This window comes from Anthonomus grandis, chromosome 10 (assembly GCF_022605725.1).
Source record: "Anthonomus grandis grandis chromosome 10, icAntGran1.3, whole genome shotgun sequence".
NCBI lineage: Eukaryota > Metazoa > Arthropoda > Insecta > Coleoptera > Curculionidae > Anthonomus > Anthonomus grandis.
Genome location: NC_065555.1, coordinates 16,728,154 through 16,743,893, shown reverse-complemented (window position 1 = coordinate 16,743,893; position 15,740 = coordinate 16,728,154). Strand labels below are relative to the sequence as shown.

At 32.9% G+C, this 15,740-nt stretch overlaps 1 protein-coding gene and 1 long non-coding RNA gene across 9 annotated transcripts in view; one reads left to right on the top strand and one right to left on the bottom strand.

Moving 5' to 3' along the window:
- The window catches only part of LOC126741559 (uncharacterized), a 35,850-nt gene extending 28,644 nt beyond the window's left edge, over positions 1–7,206 (top strand). For all 3 annotated transcript variants that reach the window (XR_007662223.1, XR_007662221.1, XR_007662222.1), the window contains 2 exons: positions 5,955–6,361; positions 6,451–7,206. This is a non-coding gene — a long non-coding RNA (uncharacterized LOC126741559). The remainder of the gene's footprint in view (positions 1–5,954; positions 6,362–6,450) is intronic.
- The window catches only part of LOC126741555 (myogenesis-regulating glycosidase), an 88,618-nt gene that overhangs the window by 15,337 nt on the left and 57,541 nt on the right, over positions 1–15,740 (bottom strand). For 5 of the 6 annotated variants that reach the window (XM_050448019.1, XM_050448018.1, XM_050448020.1 and 2 more), the window contains 6 exons: positions 14,106–14,256; positions 8,880–9,078; positions 8,584–8,824; positions 8,399–8,499; positions 8,123–8,345; positions 7,954–8,066 (listed from right to left, as the gene is read on the bottom strand). In XM_050448019.1, coding sequence (XP_050303976.1) covers positions 7,954–8,066; positions 8,123–8,345; positions 8,399–8,499; positions 8,584–8,824; positions 8,880–9,078; positions 14,106–14,256 — 1,028 coding nt within the window. Of the gene's footprint in view, positions 1–7,953; positions 8,067–8,122; positions 8,346–8,398; positions 8,500–8,583; positions 8,825–8,879; positions 9,079–14,105; positions 14,257–14,314; positions 14,458–15,740 lie in introns of those variants that run through there. The other variant, XM_050448022.1, reaches the window with a different exon arrangement.

Below are 15,740 nucleotides of genomic sequence, written 5' to 3'. Positions count from 1 at the left end.
TCAATGTATAGAGGGTGTCCCGGTTCATGTAGGAAATCTCTCGGATTCAGGTAAAACATCAAAAAATAATACCGAACGTTCCTATAAGAAAAATCCTACAGGCCTTCTTTACGAAGATGCAGCCTCCTAAAAGACGCTGCTGGAAATTGGTTTTTCATAAATTACTTTTAAACTACCCGGTAGAATTTAATAAAAATTTTAGGTGATGAACACTATTAGGGACCTCTTAAACTGACATCCTTAAAATACATTTACCTTGTTTACTTTACCAGGGGCGGACTAGGTTGTACACTTTAATGCGTATATTTTAAACACCCTGTATGTTAAAGTCTAAAAAAATAAATTTGGATACCTTGAACCTTAGGCTAAAAAAAGGTACTCTTATTCATTATCGATAAAATGAACCGTTTTGGAGAAAAAAAATAAACGAGCCAATGTTTTTTTTTTTTATTTTTTTTTAAATGAGATGAGTACGCTAGTTATTTAAAGAACAGAGAAATTTCGATGTAAGTCATTTAATTTAAAATAATACATGTTCCTAAAAATACAGTGGTGTCCTAAAAAATACTATTACAAAATAAAAAAAAAAACCTATGATGAGTGTATGTTTTTAAATTAGAAAAAACAACTTACAAAAAAATGCCAAAAACCAAATATGTAAACAAAAGTTAAATTCTTCAATACGAGCAATAAACAATTAATTATTAAAAACTTCATAAGTAGGTTCGACGTGGGCTCCGTGAACTATAACACATTTCGCGGGCACGACGAATCGAGGACTGCTGCACTCGCCACAATAACCCAAGATTTTTTTTTATATTATCACAATGAAATGTAATTCTTTGGAGCAGTTCTTCCCGAGTATCGACTGGGGTGGAATACACCACCAAGGTTTTGAGGTGACCCCATAGATAAAAATCTAATGGCGTTAGATCGGGAGACCGAGGAGGCCAAGCAACAGGTCCTCCTCTACCTATCCAACGGTTTTCAAAAGTATTATTTAAGTGGTGTCTTACGGCAAGACTAAAATGGGGTGGGGCTCTATCATGCATAAAATACATATCTCGGCAGGTTGCAAGGGGCAAATCTTCTAATAAATGTGGAAGATTGTTCTGGAGGAACTCCAAATAAAGTTCTCCGTTTAAACGTGGTGGCAGTTCATATGGCCCAATCAAAAAATTGCCAATAATTCCTGCCCAGATATTTATTGATTGGAATTGATGTTGATGATGAGAAATAATAGTATCACGGGGATTTTCATCAGCTCATACATGCGAGTTAAATGTAAGTTTTTAATTCCATTTTTGATAAACCCTGCTTCATCCGTAAAAAGAATCGTGCTGATAAAGTTAGGGTTATTTCGATGCTGATCTAACAGCCAGTTTGCGAAGTGTATTCTAGGAGCAAAATCTCTGGGCAGTAGTTCATGCACTTTTTGTAAGTGATATACAACAGTTGTTTTTGAAGTACCATATGTACAATTGTTTTGGACGAATGAAGCTGAGCGGCTAATTTTCGAGTACTCGTTGTAGGAGTGTCAGCTACAGCGTCTAAAATATTTTCTTCCAATGGTACTGTACGTGCTGTTCTCCTTCGACCACCATTATTCTTTTTTTTTTCAAAACATCCTAAAATTGCATTAAGGAAATTTAATAGTATTACCTCATTAAGTGGAAAACAGAAACCTACCAGTTTCCCTTAGACGTTGATCAGCACGTTGAAATGTTTTCTGATCCGGAATAATGCGATTGGGAAATCTTTCTTCGTACAATCTTTTTGCTTCCAATGCATTGCAAGACGCCAGACCATACATAAGATGCATATCTGCATACTCAATAAAAGTAAACTCCATATTTTGACGTAATTTAAATTAAAAGTTACCAAAAAATACAAAAATTAAAAAAATATTATCAAATAAAGGATGAATATGTTGACAAATATTAGGTTTAAATGATAGGTATTTGCTAAATTTGGAGTATAGCAACGTTTGTAACAATAATGCGTTCAAAAATGCAAAAATTCCGATAAATAAGTCAGGTACAATACAATTGGTTTACATTATTTTTTTTATGTTTAGTTTTTATCTTAAGAATAACAAAAAAGAAATAAACGTATAATAAATAAGAAATATTTTGTAAAAGTATTTTTTAGGACACCACTTTATTTTTAGGAACATGTATTGTTTTTTAAATTAAATGACTTACATCGAAATTTTCTCGTCTTTAAATAACTGGCGTACTTATCTCATTTAAAAAAAATTAAAAAAAAAACATTGGCTCGTTTATTTTTTTTTTCTCCAAAACGGTTCATTTTATCGATAATGAACAAGAGTACCTTTTTTTCAGCCTAGGGTTCAAGGTATCCAAATTTATTTTTTTTAGACTTTAACATACAGGGTGTTAAAAATATACTCATTAAAGTGTACAACCTAGTCCGCCCCTGGTAAAGTAAACAAGGTAAATGTATTTTAAGGATGTCATTTTAAGAGGTACCTAATAGTGTTCATCACCTAAAATTTTTATTAAATTCTACCGGGTAGTTTAAAAGTAATTTATGAAAAACCAATTTCCAGCAGCGTCCTTTAGGAGGCTGTATCTTCGTAAAGAAGGCCTGTAGGAATTTTTTTTATAGGAACGTTCGGTATTATTTTTCGATATTGTGTCCGAGTATGAACAAAGCAATGTTTATTTTCTTGGCTCCAATACCGGCAATTCTGAACATTTGGTTCATTGTTGAGGGTAAATGTACATTCATCGGTAAAACAAATATTTCTTAAAAAATTCCTATCATTATTTGCTCTTTTCATAATTTCAAAACAAAATGCCATTCTTCGCTCTTCATCTCCTTCCTGCAGCTCTTGATGTTTTTCGAATTTATACGAATAATATTTGTGTTTTTTTAAAGTGCGCAATACCGTTGTATCATGTTTATTTACCTCTTGCCCAAGAACCCTCGTACTAACCATCTTGTTTTCCTCCACACTCAGTAGAATATTAAGATTTCTATTCTCTCGAACTTAACTGAATACTCGAACTTATTGACAATAAGTTTAATAGTTAAAATGGACGGCTTGGTGGCGAAATAAACTGAAAACATTTCAGATATTGCTCTAAAACTGTTTCCCGCATAATGCCACTTAATTATGGCTATTTTTTCGTCGATTGAATAATTTATACCTGTTTTTAAATATCGACTGTCACTGATTTATTGACACTTTTCCTCACTTCAGTGACAATGTTCATTTTACTGGTGCCCGTTTGGTTTTATCTAAATTGAAATTTTGCAATTACATTTAATTGAATAATTCAAGATTTGCTTATTAAAATTTTTTGAAACTTTGCACAAAGGTTTGCCAGATTGGTCCCTTCAAAAAGTTATCTTACATTTTTTCTATAAAATCTACCCCCCTAAAATTTACATGGGTTTTCCTATGTTCCGCTCGGCGACGCACCACCCGGTATAACGTCTGAGTTTTCTAGGTCTATAGAAAAATTGCAAAATAGCTTTGTCAAATTTTCATATCGCACTGCCTATCAAGAAAGAGCATATCACACCTTAAAAATAAATTCTATTTTAAATATAAAAAGGAGAAGAAAATTACACTTATATGCCTTTATATATAAAATAATAAAATCGGGTCAACCCTCTTATTTAAATAAGTTTAACCCTCTTATTTAAATAAGTCTCTCGCATTTATACAATACTCGTAATGCTAGTTTTAGGATACCTCAACATAGAACAAGTAACTTCCACAAGTCATTTTCAGTTGTCGAAGTTACAATATGGAATACCTTGCCAAATAATATTAAAGATTTGTCACTTAATAAATTTTACACCTAAGGTTAAGCAAATTATTCTCGACTCCCAACGACATGTCTAGTATTATGTTTAATATAACTGCAAAATCAACTGAGACCAAAGATAAGCTGGCCTGTTCAATCTTTTGTAGTTCTCTTTTATCTATTCTTATTGCCTTCCGTCGCATGCCAGCCAAATTGCTTTGCCATTATGTTTCTACCCTTTTTAGTTTTAGTTTTGTTCTTCTTTAGGTTAACAAGGAATTTTTTTGGATTTATTTATAATCTTTGCAGTTTCAATATAATGGTTTGTAAGGTCATTTTCTTGTTAAGGCCTGTTTCACGCAACTTGCGCTATCGGTTTTATATAGTCGCGAAGCAGTTCCTTTTACCAAAAATTGTCAATTTTTTTTTCTCTCTCTTCAAGTTTAAAAATAGCACGGTTTCTTGTTACCCCGCAGATCAAAAACAATCTAAGTAGACTATTAATATTACTAACTTAGTCAATTCAACAGATTCGATTCATTGGCGTTCATTTATTCAAGTGCATTCCTAACAGACACCGTTATCCCAGCATATGAATGAGTATTAATATGCAAAATTAGTCAAATCAGGGCAATTATCCATTTCATTGGAGGACAAAAACTACCCTTAATAGAAATAGAAAAGGGATTATAGGTTATAGATAATAGGGATTATAGATCTTTGAAGTGAAATTGGTGGAAGTAATATTGGATGATTGGCAGGATTGGGAGAAAATTCCAAATTTATTCCAGACCACCTTCTTCAGTTATTCCTGAGCTACGAACACTCACTACTTTATTGGATGGATATGCAAGCAATCTATTTATAGAGGATTTGTTTATATATTTTTATAAGAAATAATACTGGGTCATTACTAAGATGTATTATTATATTTCTAATATTCTACGCATTTTTCTATCTTATTGGGAAGAGGAAAATTATATCTAAATATTTCCTACTCATATCTCAAGGAGGTCTTATCGAAAGTACGAGATAATTGTGCCATAACTTTTTCCTATGAAACTCTATTTCTCTTTCGTATGAAAGATTAACAAAAAAATCAGTTTTTCTACGACTATTACGAAATAGGTACATTTCGATATAGTTTTTGGTAAAGAAATGGCTTCATTTCGCAACAAGTGCGGGAAAGTTCATTCTCGCACTTGTTACAAATTGAATATTTGTGGCGCCACCTAAAAGTCATACTTCAAATCTTGAATTAAGATAACTAGACTTAAAAACATAACCCTTTTTAATTTTTCCCGTTGTCACTTTAACACCGTTATGTCATTTTAAGCCATGTCATACTTCGAATTGACTAAACACAAATCTACACGAGTCCGCGATCACGGAACTTTATAGTAAGATAAATACATTCAACCAATTAAAGCTACAACGGAACCGTAATTCCGTGTGCATCTAAACCCAACCTAGAAACGTTGACATCCTAACCTATCTTCAACTTTGTATTTGCGTAATATTTTTTATGCATTTTGACATCCAAACATTCCGAAGCTACGAAAAGTACTTCTATAAATATTGGCCACGATACCCAAAAATTACCACTGCATGGTAGCCGCCAATTTTATAGGGTTTGTGTCCTTTTGATGTTGGTCACTCTGAAAATTTTTTGGTTCAAAAAAGGTATTTGGTTCAGTTTCTTAAAACCGAATTATTGTGAATTGTCCGTCTGTGTTGTTTATAATAGAATCATATATTGAGTTGTTGAAAGAGTAATATATTTTTACTAGATAAACCCTTTATAATTACAAACCCTCATAAAATCATCTATATTGTGATTTTTATAGATTATATGGTTGTACCTATTAATGTGGACACTCTGTACATGGAAGCAAAAAATTTCTATTTTGTATTTTTGTGAACATAACCTCTCAAGAACTTTAATTGTTTTGTTTCCCTACAGTTGGCACAACTAAAATTTGTTAGAGTGACCAACATCGAAAGGACACAATCACGCAAAATGGCGGCCCCCTAGTTTTGGTCATTTACTTTTCATTGAATTGGCAGTCCAGGTATATTTATAAGTTCATGATATTGGCCAATATATTAAAAAGAAGTAAGTGTAAATTTAAATATTTCATTAGTTAATCCTATAGCTTTATTTCTTTTTAGTGACTGGTACTGAAAGCAGTAACCATTTTGATTTCACTGCTACTTCCTCGGAAATTGTAGAATTAGCGAAGGCGACTGATGGCCTTTATACCTTAAACAATATGACACTTTCATGCAATGGCGAAAATTGAAAAGAGCTAATTCGTTCTCCGAAAATGTGATTCTTGCCTATTTTAGTCAGTTAGCTAAGTGTAATAAAGCTTCAACACTATGGAAAGTGTACTCAATGATTAGAACAACAATTAACAATAAACACAATACAGATATATTAAAATATGCCAGGCTACGAGCATTTTTGAAAAAACAAATCTGATGGTTATCAAGGAAAAAAATCAAAGATATTAACTGGAGAAGAAGTCAACCATTTTATAAATAATTCTCCAGATCATATTTATATTGCTACAAAGGTACATACATGTATTTAGACATATTTTTACCCACATATCCTAGATCTTTAAAATACCATAAACATATATATAATGTACTAATTTTTTAGGTTGCTGTGATATTAGGAATTATGGGAGCTTGTCGAAGACAGGAGCTCTACTTAATGAAAGTTCAGGATATTGAGAACTTGGGGTCCGCTATAATAATAAATGTTCCTGATACAAAAACTAATGTGCCTAGACAATTTACAATCACTGGAAAGTTTTATACCTTATTTAAAAAATATTATCACTACGGCCACCAGATATTGCGATAAATAGTATCTTCACTAACTTTCAAAATGGACGCTGCACCAAGCAAGTGATTGGAATAAACAAACTAGGAAATTTTCGAATCATTATTTTCGAAGAACATCTCCAACAATGCTTGTGGATTCTGGGGCAAATATAGAAACATTAAAAAGACACGAAGGGTGGAAATCTACAGAAATTGCTGAAGGATATGTAGATAACTCATTACGAAACTGCCTAAATGTTTCAAGTCAAATAATGTCCCAAATTAATGAAAATGCGGAACCAGCACTCAAAAAACCCAAATTTCAGCAAAAAAAACTGTAGGAACTTCAAGTAGAGCTTCCTTGTGCAAGTACTAACTCCCAACAGCAAAACATATTTGCCTCATTAACGACTAAAAACATATCGGATTCCCCTAAAAATATTACAATTCAAAATTCTACTGGAATTACAATAAATATAGATAACAAAAATCTTTAAAAAGTTTTTTGATAGTTTTTGTTTGTTCAAGAATGATAAATAAAAAAAAATTTTTTTTTATCGAGTAATATAAATTTAATTTAAATTTTTAATTTTTTTTTTTTGGATTTAAAGTTTCTATTTGCTTTTACAAACTCTTTTTAATAATAATATATAATAATATACAATAGTGGTACTTTTTTTGGAAAGGTAAAAATAGAAGTATTTGGATCTGATGTAATTGACTTTACTTTGTTCTACGATTTTACATGACAGAAAATAATTTAAAAGATTTTTTTGATTTATTCGGATATCTCCGGAAATACTCGTAAGTTTTAAATTTTTACAAAACATTTTATTAAGTATTAAATTACGCTATTTTACCCTAATTTTACTGACCTTTTATCTTTGAATTTTTTACACTTAACACCCTGTTGTTTTATCTGATAGTCGTAGAAAAAGTATAGTCTATAACATGTGCGAAATAGACAATTCTACCCTCGTAGAACCGTTCCCCTCGCCTAACGGCTCGGGCAATAAACCTTTTTGCTCGTGTAGTATTTTGCTTATTTCGCACTTGTTATAGAATATACTATTTTAATTTTATATTTAGATTTTTCTAAAGCCTCTGATTATACCAATATTTTTCAAAAAATCAAACCACTCATTAACTAGAAAATGGTAGCATTTATAAGAAATCTTTTAGGAGCTTTTTTTGTGAAGAAACTTAACAGCTTTCACATGAAACTAAAATTAATAGAATCGTTGCTTGAGTTTTCAAAATATTTAGATGTGTGTAAAATCGCAAGATTTTACTAATATTTTGGGAAACCACTTCATCTGGATTTACAAATTATTACCTTCAGTAAGGGACTCCTTGTAATCAGAAGTAATTTCCCATAAAGGTTCAGTTAAGAGACTATCGATAATATCAGCATCCTCCTTCTTAAGACCATCCCACAATGTTTGCTCTCTAAAAATAATAAAAAATAACATTCAAATGACATTTTTACTACTAAGTTTACTTACGTTAAATGTGAATGTAGCTCCGACATGTTGCTGCCAGTACAAATACTATAATTCAGCTCCGGTGCTACTGTAAACTTGTTGGCGAAAGCAAATTCATCATACTTAGCTCTAAAGCAGAGATCTTTCTTTGTTTCACCCAGTATTGCTACATAGAGGGGCGTTTTTTCGTCAATAACTATTGCGGCCCCCTTGGAATTGATAAAATATCTTTTCAATGCATTTCCTAAAAAAGAAAGTTTAACATCATGTAACCTTCATTGGTAACTAATAACTTACCCCATTCATGAAACTCAATGTTTCCAGTTACAAAGGGGCTAAAGTTATGACCACCCTTTTCAAGAGGCCACGCTGACTCTTTCGTTTGACCACCACCATACCTTAAAATGTCATTATTCCTGATATCTCTTATCACTATATCTCACACTAAATACTAATTTCTTACTGTTGCTTACTTTTCTTACCAATGAACCCCAGGCGCCAATTCAATACAATCTGTAGGGGCGAGGTTTTCATTCAGCGAGTACCACTCTAGATTGTAACATTTCACGTGTTCATTTAAAGTGTATGCGTGTAGGTACAATCTAGCTCTATCCATCCATTCAAGGCATATGGAGCCGTCCTTTCTTTCGTCTTGGGGCAGACAAGGAAGGACTGTGTTGTAATTTAAAGTGGTTCCCAAACGGGCACTGATGATTTCAATCCCTAAAATATTTTATGGATTTTAATTGAGTGAGTGTAATTGAGGCAGTGATAGTACCGTCGTTGTTGTAAATTTTCATAATCCGCTTGTTTTTGTTGAATTTTATTCTGTCGAAGTACGCCTTGGCTAAGACCTTTTGGTGGTACAAGAAGTAAGCGCAACATACTAGAACTACGATGGTGATAAATAGGAATGCTACGAATACTTTGATTTTATATTCGTTGGACTTCTTCTTTCTTATGGTTTGTGGTAGATTCTGAAATTGAAAAGTACCTTAAAGTAATATTTCTTTAGTTGTTAAAAATGTTTTAAATGTTCTTTGAATTGACCAGAAGTGATTTAGTATTCTGCATACATATTATGAACAGTTTCAGAAAACCCGATATCACTGGTTAGACAAATATTAAAAAGGAGCACATAAGCATAAAAACGTGACTATGGCAATGAATTTCTGAATCTACTAGATATAATGACCAGATGAGACCACACCATCGAACATTAAATCAGTTTTTCATTATTAACAGGTATAATAATCCATTGTAATTAATTAAAGTCCATTGTAATAATCTGACAATGGACTAGGACGAAGTTATTTAAGTAGAAAGAACCAGGTCTTTCTCATTGTAACAAGTTAATATGTGGTTAATCAAAGAAAGAATAATGTTCTTATTAAAAGAGGCAATCCAAGTCAACCAAATACTTAAAAATCAATAATCTTCCTGTTGTATTCCAGGCGTTTGAATTCAGTGAGAACAGTTCTGAATCTTGTGTTGGTAGAAGGTTGTTTGCTTCCAAGTGAAGAGAATTGTGGGCAGGTACATCACAAGCAACCAAATTGTTGATCAAGGAGCTTTCGGATCAACATCCTTGTTCATCAGCTTTATTGATTAAAATTGGATGAAATTAATAATTTAGTTAGATGAGTCAAAAAGCCTTACTAGAACTTTGTTCTGCTCATTTAACTGAATATACAGGCAGTGACTGCCAGTCAGAGATTCTGTAATGATTGTCTGACTGAAGCTGTCTCACTGCCTTTAACTAAAGCCACTAAATTGAGTTTTCTTCTTCTTAAACTAGTAGAACTTTAATTATCCAGACGTCAACAGCTGAGTCGTTCAGTAAGACCATTTCGTTGACTTGCAATACAATTGACGAAGCCTTGATGTAAAATTCAAAAGCGGAACTTTTCAAGTTGAGTTAGATGAGACTTCGGTGACTGATCTAATTTATAAATCCTCGATATCTAATCAGTTAAGGCGGTTGCTCCTGTGATTTCCTTGAACATCTGATTATGTTGGGGCAATCTTCTTTGACAATTGTCCGAGTAAAGCTGTCCTATTACTAACCTAGCTACCTTCAGATTATCGAGCGAAAAAACCATTAAATGAATACTTCTTATTCAACTACCTGTTCAGATTTTAGATTCAGACGTTAACTTACAATCTGATTCATTAATCTTGATGGTTAGTGAAGCAACTGCTTCCATGACTTCTCTGTAAAATGCGATTGGAACAGTTCTTTAGATACTCAGTCAAAGAAACCATTGAATGGACCTTTCTTTTGGTCGAGAGTCTGTGAAGATAATTTTATTATGTTGTTGTGAACTCTTTGATGCAATTAGGTCTATTCTTCAGCAGGTTGATCAAGAAAGTCGTTGAAGAAAAGAAATCTCCGTTTGATTGTCAATTAATTATGTCAGAGTATAAAATTCTGTTTCATTGACCCACGTTCTAATTCGTAAAGATTTGACATCGGGATCATCAAGACAACTTCTTTTGCCATTGATCAGGTCTCGAATTGATACGTATTATTTCTTCTTTGATGAATGTCATTAGATAGTCGATTCTTTTGATAGTCAAATGAGGAAGCTATTAAATATAGGTTTCTGCTTCATGGTCATAACATTTGATCACGACATTAAATTACAGCTATCGTTCTTTCAAGATTGTTGGTGTCTTCTTTGATCATTTTCTCAGTGGTTTTTACCTAGATGAGGAATGAAGTCATTTGGTGTGTTATTCTTTTTCAACTTATTGCCAATTATCCCGACGTTAACACCTGAGTCAGTCTGTAAAAAACCACTTCATTGAGTGGTCATTCAAGACAATTGCTCTCGTGACATTGATCTAGAGTTTTTTCGAGTATTTTTCAATACTGCTAAACAAATAACAATCTTCTTTGAAGCTTGTCTAAGTGAAGCTGTCTTATTGCTTTCAGATGGTCCAGTGAAAAAGTCATTACATTTAGTCTTCTTCTTATTCAACTTGTCAATTCAGAATTTCAACCAGGTGTACTACGTTGAGTGAGTGTTTGTATTAGATGAGACTTATAACATATGATCTAATGCATGAATCCTGAACATCTGGTCAGTCAGTGAATGAGGCTGTCTTATTGCCTTTAAATTGTGAGGAAGCCATTAAATTAATGGAGGCTTCTGATATTCAACTAACTGTCAGTTATACGGATGTCAACTTGCAATCTAATTCATGATGCATTGTCGATTAATGAAACAACTGCTTCCATGGCTTTTCTGCAAAACACGATTGGAATAGTTCTTTAGATACCCAGTCAAAGAAACCGTTGAATGGAGCTTTCTTTTTCTTCAACTGATTGTCATTTATCCAGACGTCGACGTTAGAGTCTGTAGAAGAGCATTTTATTGCCTATGATCTAATTCGTGTGAAGCCTTTGATACAGTCAGATCTATTCTTCAGCTGGTTGATCAAGAAAGTCGTTAAAGGAGATAAATCTGCATCCCTTTAATCTCTTTAATTACTTCTTTAATTGATTGTCAATTATGTCAGTATTCGTAAAATTCAATTTTATTGATTTGCATTCTAATTCGTAAAGCTTTGACAGAAAACCAAAGTACTTTTGCCATTGATCAGGTCTCGTATTGATACGTATTGTCTCTTCTTTGACGAATGTCTTCAAATAGTGAAAGAAGGAAGTCATTAAGTATAGATTTCTTTTGTAATATTTGGTCGTGTTCTTGTGGTCATATGTTACCGTTCTTTCAAGTCTGTTGATTATTCTTTGGATGGTTTTCAATTAGATAAGTAATGAATCCATTTAATGCATTATTCTTTTTCTTCAAGTGAGGGCCAATTATGGCGTCAACCGTTAAGTCAGTTTGTAAAAGATCATTTCGTTGACTAACAATCCAATTCATGAAGCTTTGATGGTTAGTCAAAGCAACTACTTGCATGACTTCCGCGTAAATCGGAACAGTTTTCCAGATACTCATTTAAAGAAACCATTGAATTGAATTTCTCTTTCTTCAACTTAAACAGGTGTTCCAAATTGAATCAGTGTCTGTATTATATAAGATTTTGTTGATATATGATCTAATTTAAGAATCCTTGATATCTGGTCAGTCAAGGCAATTGCTCCCGTGACTTCTTTGAAATATTTGATCATGTTCTGACCTTGAGTTCTTTTAAGTGTTTTTCACTACTGATACACGATTACAAATCTTCTTTAGCGATTCTCTGAGTGAAGATGTCTTATTGCCTTTAGATGGTCGAGTGAAAAAGCGATGAAATGGAGCCTTCTTCTTCAGCTACCTGTTCATTCTGCCAGACGTCAACTAGAAATCTAATTTATGAAGCCTTGATGGGTAGTTAAATTCACTGCTCCCATGACTTCTCTGTAAAATGTGATTGGATTAGCTCTTCAAATACTCATCCAAAGGAACCGTTGAATAAAACTTTGTATTTCTTCATCTGATTGTCAGTTATATAGACGTCAATGTCAGAATCTGTACAAGACTACTTATTACCTATGATTTAAATCGTGTAAATCCTTTAATGCCATCAGGTATGTTCTTCAGTTGGTTGATCAAGGCAGTCGTTGAAAGAGAGCAAACTCCATCTCTACTGATTGTAAATTGAGACGGAGTCGGTAAAATTCCATTTTATTGACTTACGTTCTAAACCGTGGAGCTTTGACATCTGGTCAGTAAAAACAACTTCTACCATGACTTTTCTGTCTTAAAATATTATCATGCTGGTACTGAAACCACCGTTCTTTTTTATCTTTCTTACTGTTGATACATTATTTCATGGGGTATTGAATTCATACAGTTCTTTGAGGTTCGCCTCTTCTTTGAAGTCGATTTTTTAGACTATCAAAGGATGAAGCTATTAAATACAGTTCTTCTTCCTCTTCTTCTATCGCTATTTATATCTATCGTTTTTTCAAGTTTTTTTTTGCTGGTTTCTTCTGTGAAGCTCTCTTATGCTTTTCAATTCTTTCAGCTAGTTGAGTAATGAAGCCACTTAAGGAATTATTATTCTTCAACTGATTGTCAATTATCACATCTGAGTCAGGATTCTATAAAGAACCATTTTATTGATCTATTTTTTGACGAATGTCTGATTACTGCTCTCTTAGTGCCTTCTTGAAGTAAATCCCTAATTCTTTTTCTTTTGAGTGGAAGTACAAACGCCTCAACAATTTCGTTGACGTACGATCTAAATATAGGTTCTGACATCTGGTCAGTCATAACAACTACTGCCATGGCTTCTCTACATAATATGATCATGCTTCCCCATGAAACCTTAAAAAATTTTCGTAGCATTTTAACATTCTGACATTGGATTCGGCACCCAGGAAATTAAGTTTTTATAAGAATATGCTGTTTACAAGTGGGATATTAATTCTTAAAGTCCCTGTTCTAATTTTGGGCTGGGAATCGATTTTAAACTAGAAATGAGAAAGTGGAATAAGGAAATACTTCAAAAAAATCAGAATTTTAAATCTCATCTATCCTAAACGATAGTAGCCTTTTATGAATGGTGAGCAAAATCTTAATTTTTATGTATTATAAAAAATTAAGATTTTAAGGCCATTCAGCTTCGCTTCGAATTGCAATTTAATTCAATATAACCCTCAACAAATTGTAATGAAAATTACATTTTGTCAATTATTTATTCACGAATAATGAAATTATGCCATCTGAAATATTTGTAGTATTTTGACATTCTGCCATTGAATTCGACACCCAGGAAAGTTTTGAATAATTTAGTTCTTATAAAACCCACTGATGTGTATATAAAGCATTTTTTTAAAGAAAAGGAACCTTCTCCCTTTTCTTGTTCTTTTCCTTCAAATTCTGTGTTTTTGTAAAATCAATGTCACATTGGAGTGGAGCCTCAATATACAGTTTTAAGCGTTTTTGTCGATTTAAGTTTGAGGAGTGTGGAGTTTGTAAATGCCCAACTCACACAAGTGAAATTGAATGAATGAACGAACTTTGATGAATAATTTTTTTGGACCTACTTGGATTTTTTCCTTAAGTAAACTTGCCAAGGAATTAACTGAAGTAACCGAGTTAGCGGGTGAGTTGCTGTCTGTAAAATCAGAAGGATCGGGTGGGGTCAGCATTTTGGGACTTAGCACTGACTTTCTTCGGACATTTCTCGCTGGACCACTGTAAAAAGTATTTAGATTGTAAATTTAAATATATTATTATAAAAGATGTCACCTACATTAATTTCAATAAGAACCCTCACAAACAGATTACGAACACTTTTATCTCACTGTTGACTTAACGCTATTAATAATGAAAGTGGATACCACTTCTTCGAAACAACTTCTTATCATCATCAGACATGGTTATTTTGCTTGCGCTACAATTTTAACTATTTAAATACAAAGGCTTAAGAGTACCAAGCAGAATATCAATATACAAAATGTCTCCTAATGACAGAAAAATTATCGTAGCTTTTTTGAAATTTTAGGCACTTTAACAACATCGCGTTAAGTTTCTACGGAAATTTTGTTATAGTCTACTTGATGGCGATCAGCACGTTGCTAACTACGTCATATGTAAGCAATTTAACTTATATATAATAGAAAATAAGCTTATTAGAGCAAAATTAGAACATAGAAATTATAGGCACGTTGGCAACGTCGCATTACTGTTTTACGTAAACTTTATACCACGATCATGTTAGTGACGTTGCTGCAATGACTTTTTGATGAATCGTGGTTTTATTTGTACAGTCCGAGGTGTTACCAAATATTCAAAAATTACGTCAAAATATGATTGGGTTTCTCTTTTTACATTTCTAGTTATCACGACAAATAAGGTACTGTTGGGTAATAAGGCCGGATTAAGAAAAATATTTTTGTTATAACCAAATAAAAAATATTTTTATTACAAAGTAAGATACAAAAGATAAATCAACATGTATTCTTTTAAAAAACATAACTAAAAAATGAAAACAAGAATTTTTAAACATTCATAATGCAAAAAAATAAAAACTCTTTTGGCCTTATTACCAGCATAGGCAGGTAATATGGCCACGGAGTAAAATTTGTAGCAGGTAATAAGGCCGATTTTTAAAATTTCCTCAGGGCATGCATTCAGGGCAAATAAATGCTTCTTTATCTTCAACTGTTAGTCCAACACATTCTTCGTGAACCCAAGTACCACAAGATGAACATGCTCTCATATCGGCTACAAAGTCAAGCAGGCAAACAGAACACATCCATACAGCTGAAAGGCTCGTAGTTGGCGTATTGGCGGACTTCCTCTTCACAACAGAACCCTTTTTTGAGATATTGGTAACCTTTTTACCAGAACTACGATCCTTAAATATGTGCCTTTTGACCTCTTGAGCACGATAACTCAAAGCCTTTCTTCGATTGGAGGTTTTTATTGGTGCCATATCAGGTGTAACTAAAACTTCAGAGAAAGAGTTTTGATGTGAAGTTTCTCCTTTTTCAGCTAAATCTTCTGACTGAGTTGATTGAGACTGAGACTGATCTGCAGGGCTGGTACTGGAATGTACTGTTGAATTATCCTTATTTGTCTTAAATAATGTTGCTAATGGAATATCATCTTCCGAATCCCAAAGTTCTTCCCTTAGTATGGCACTTTCCTCACTATTTTCAGCTGCAATATTTTGA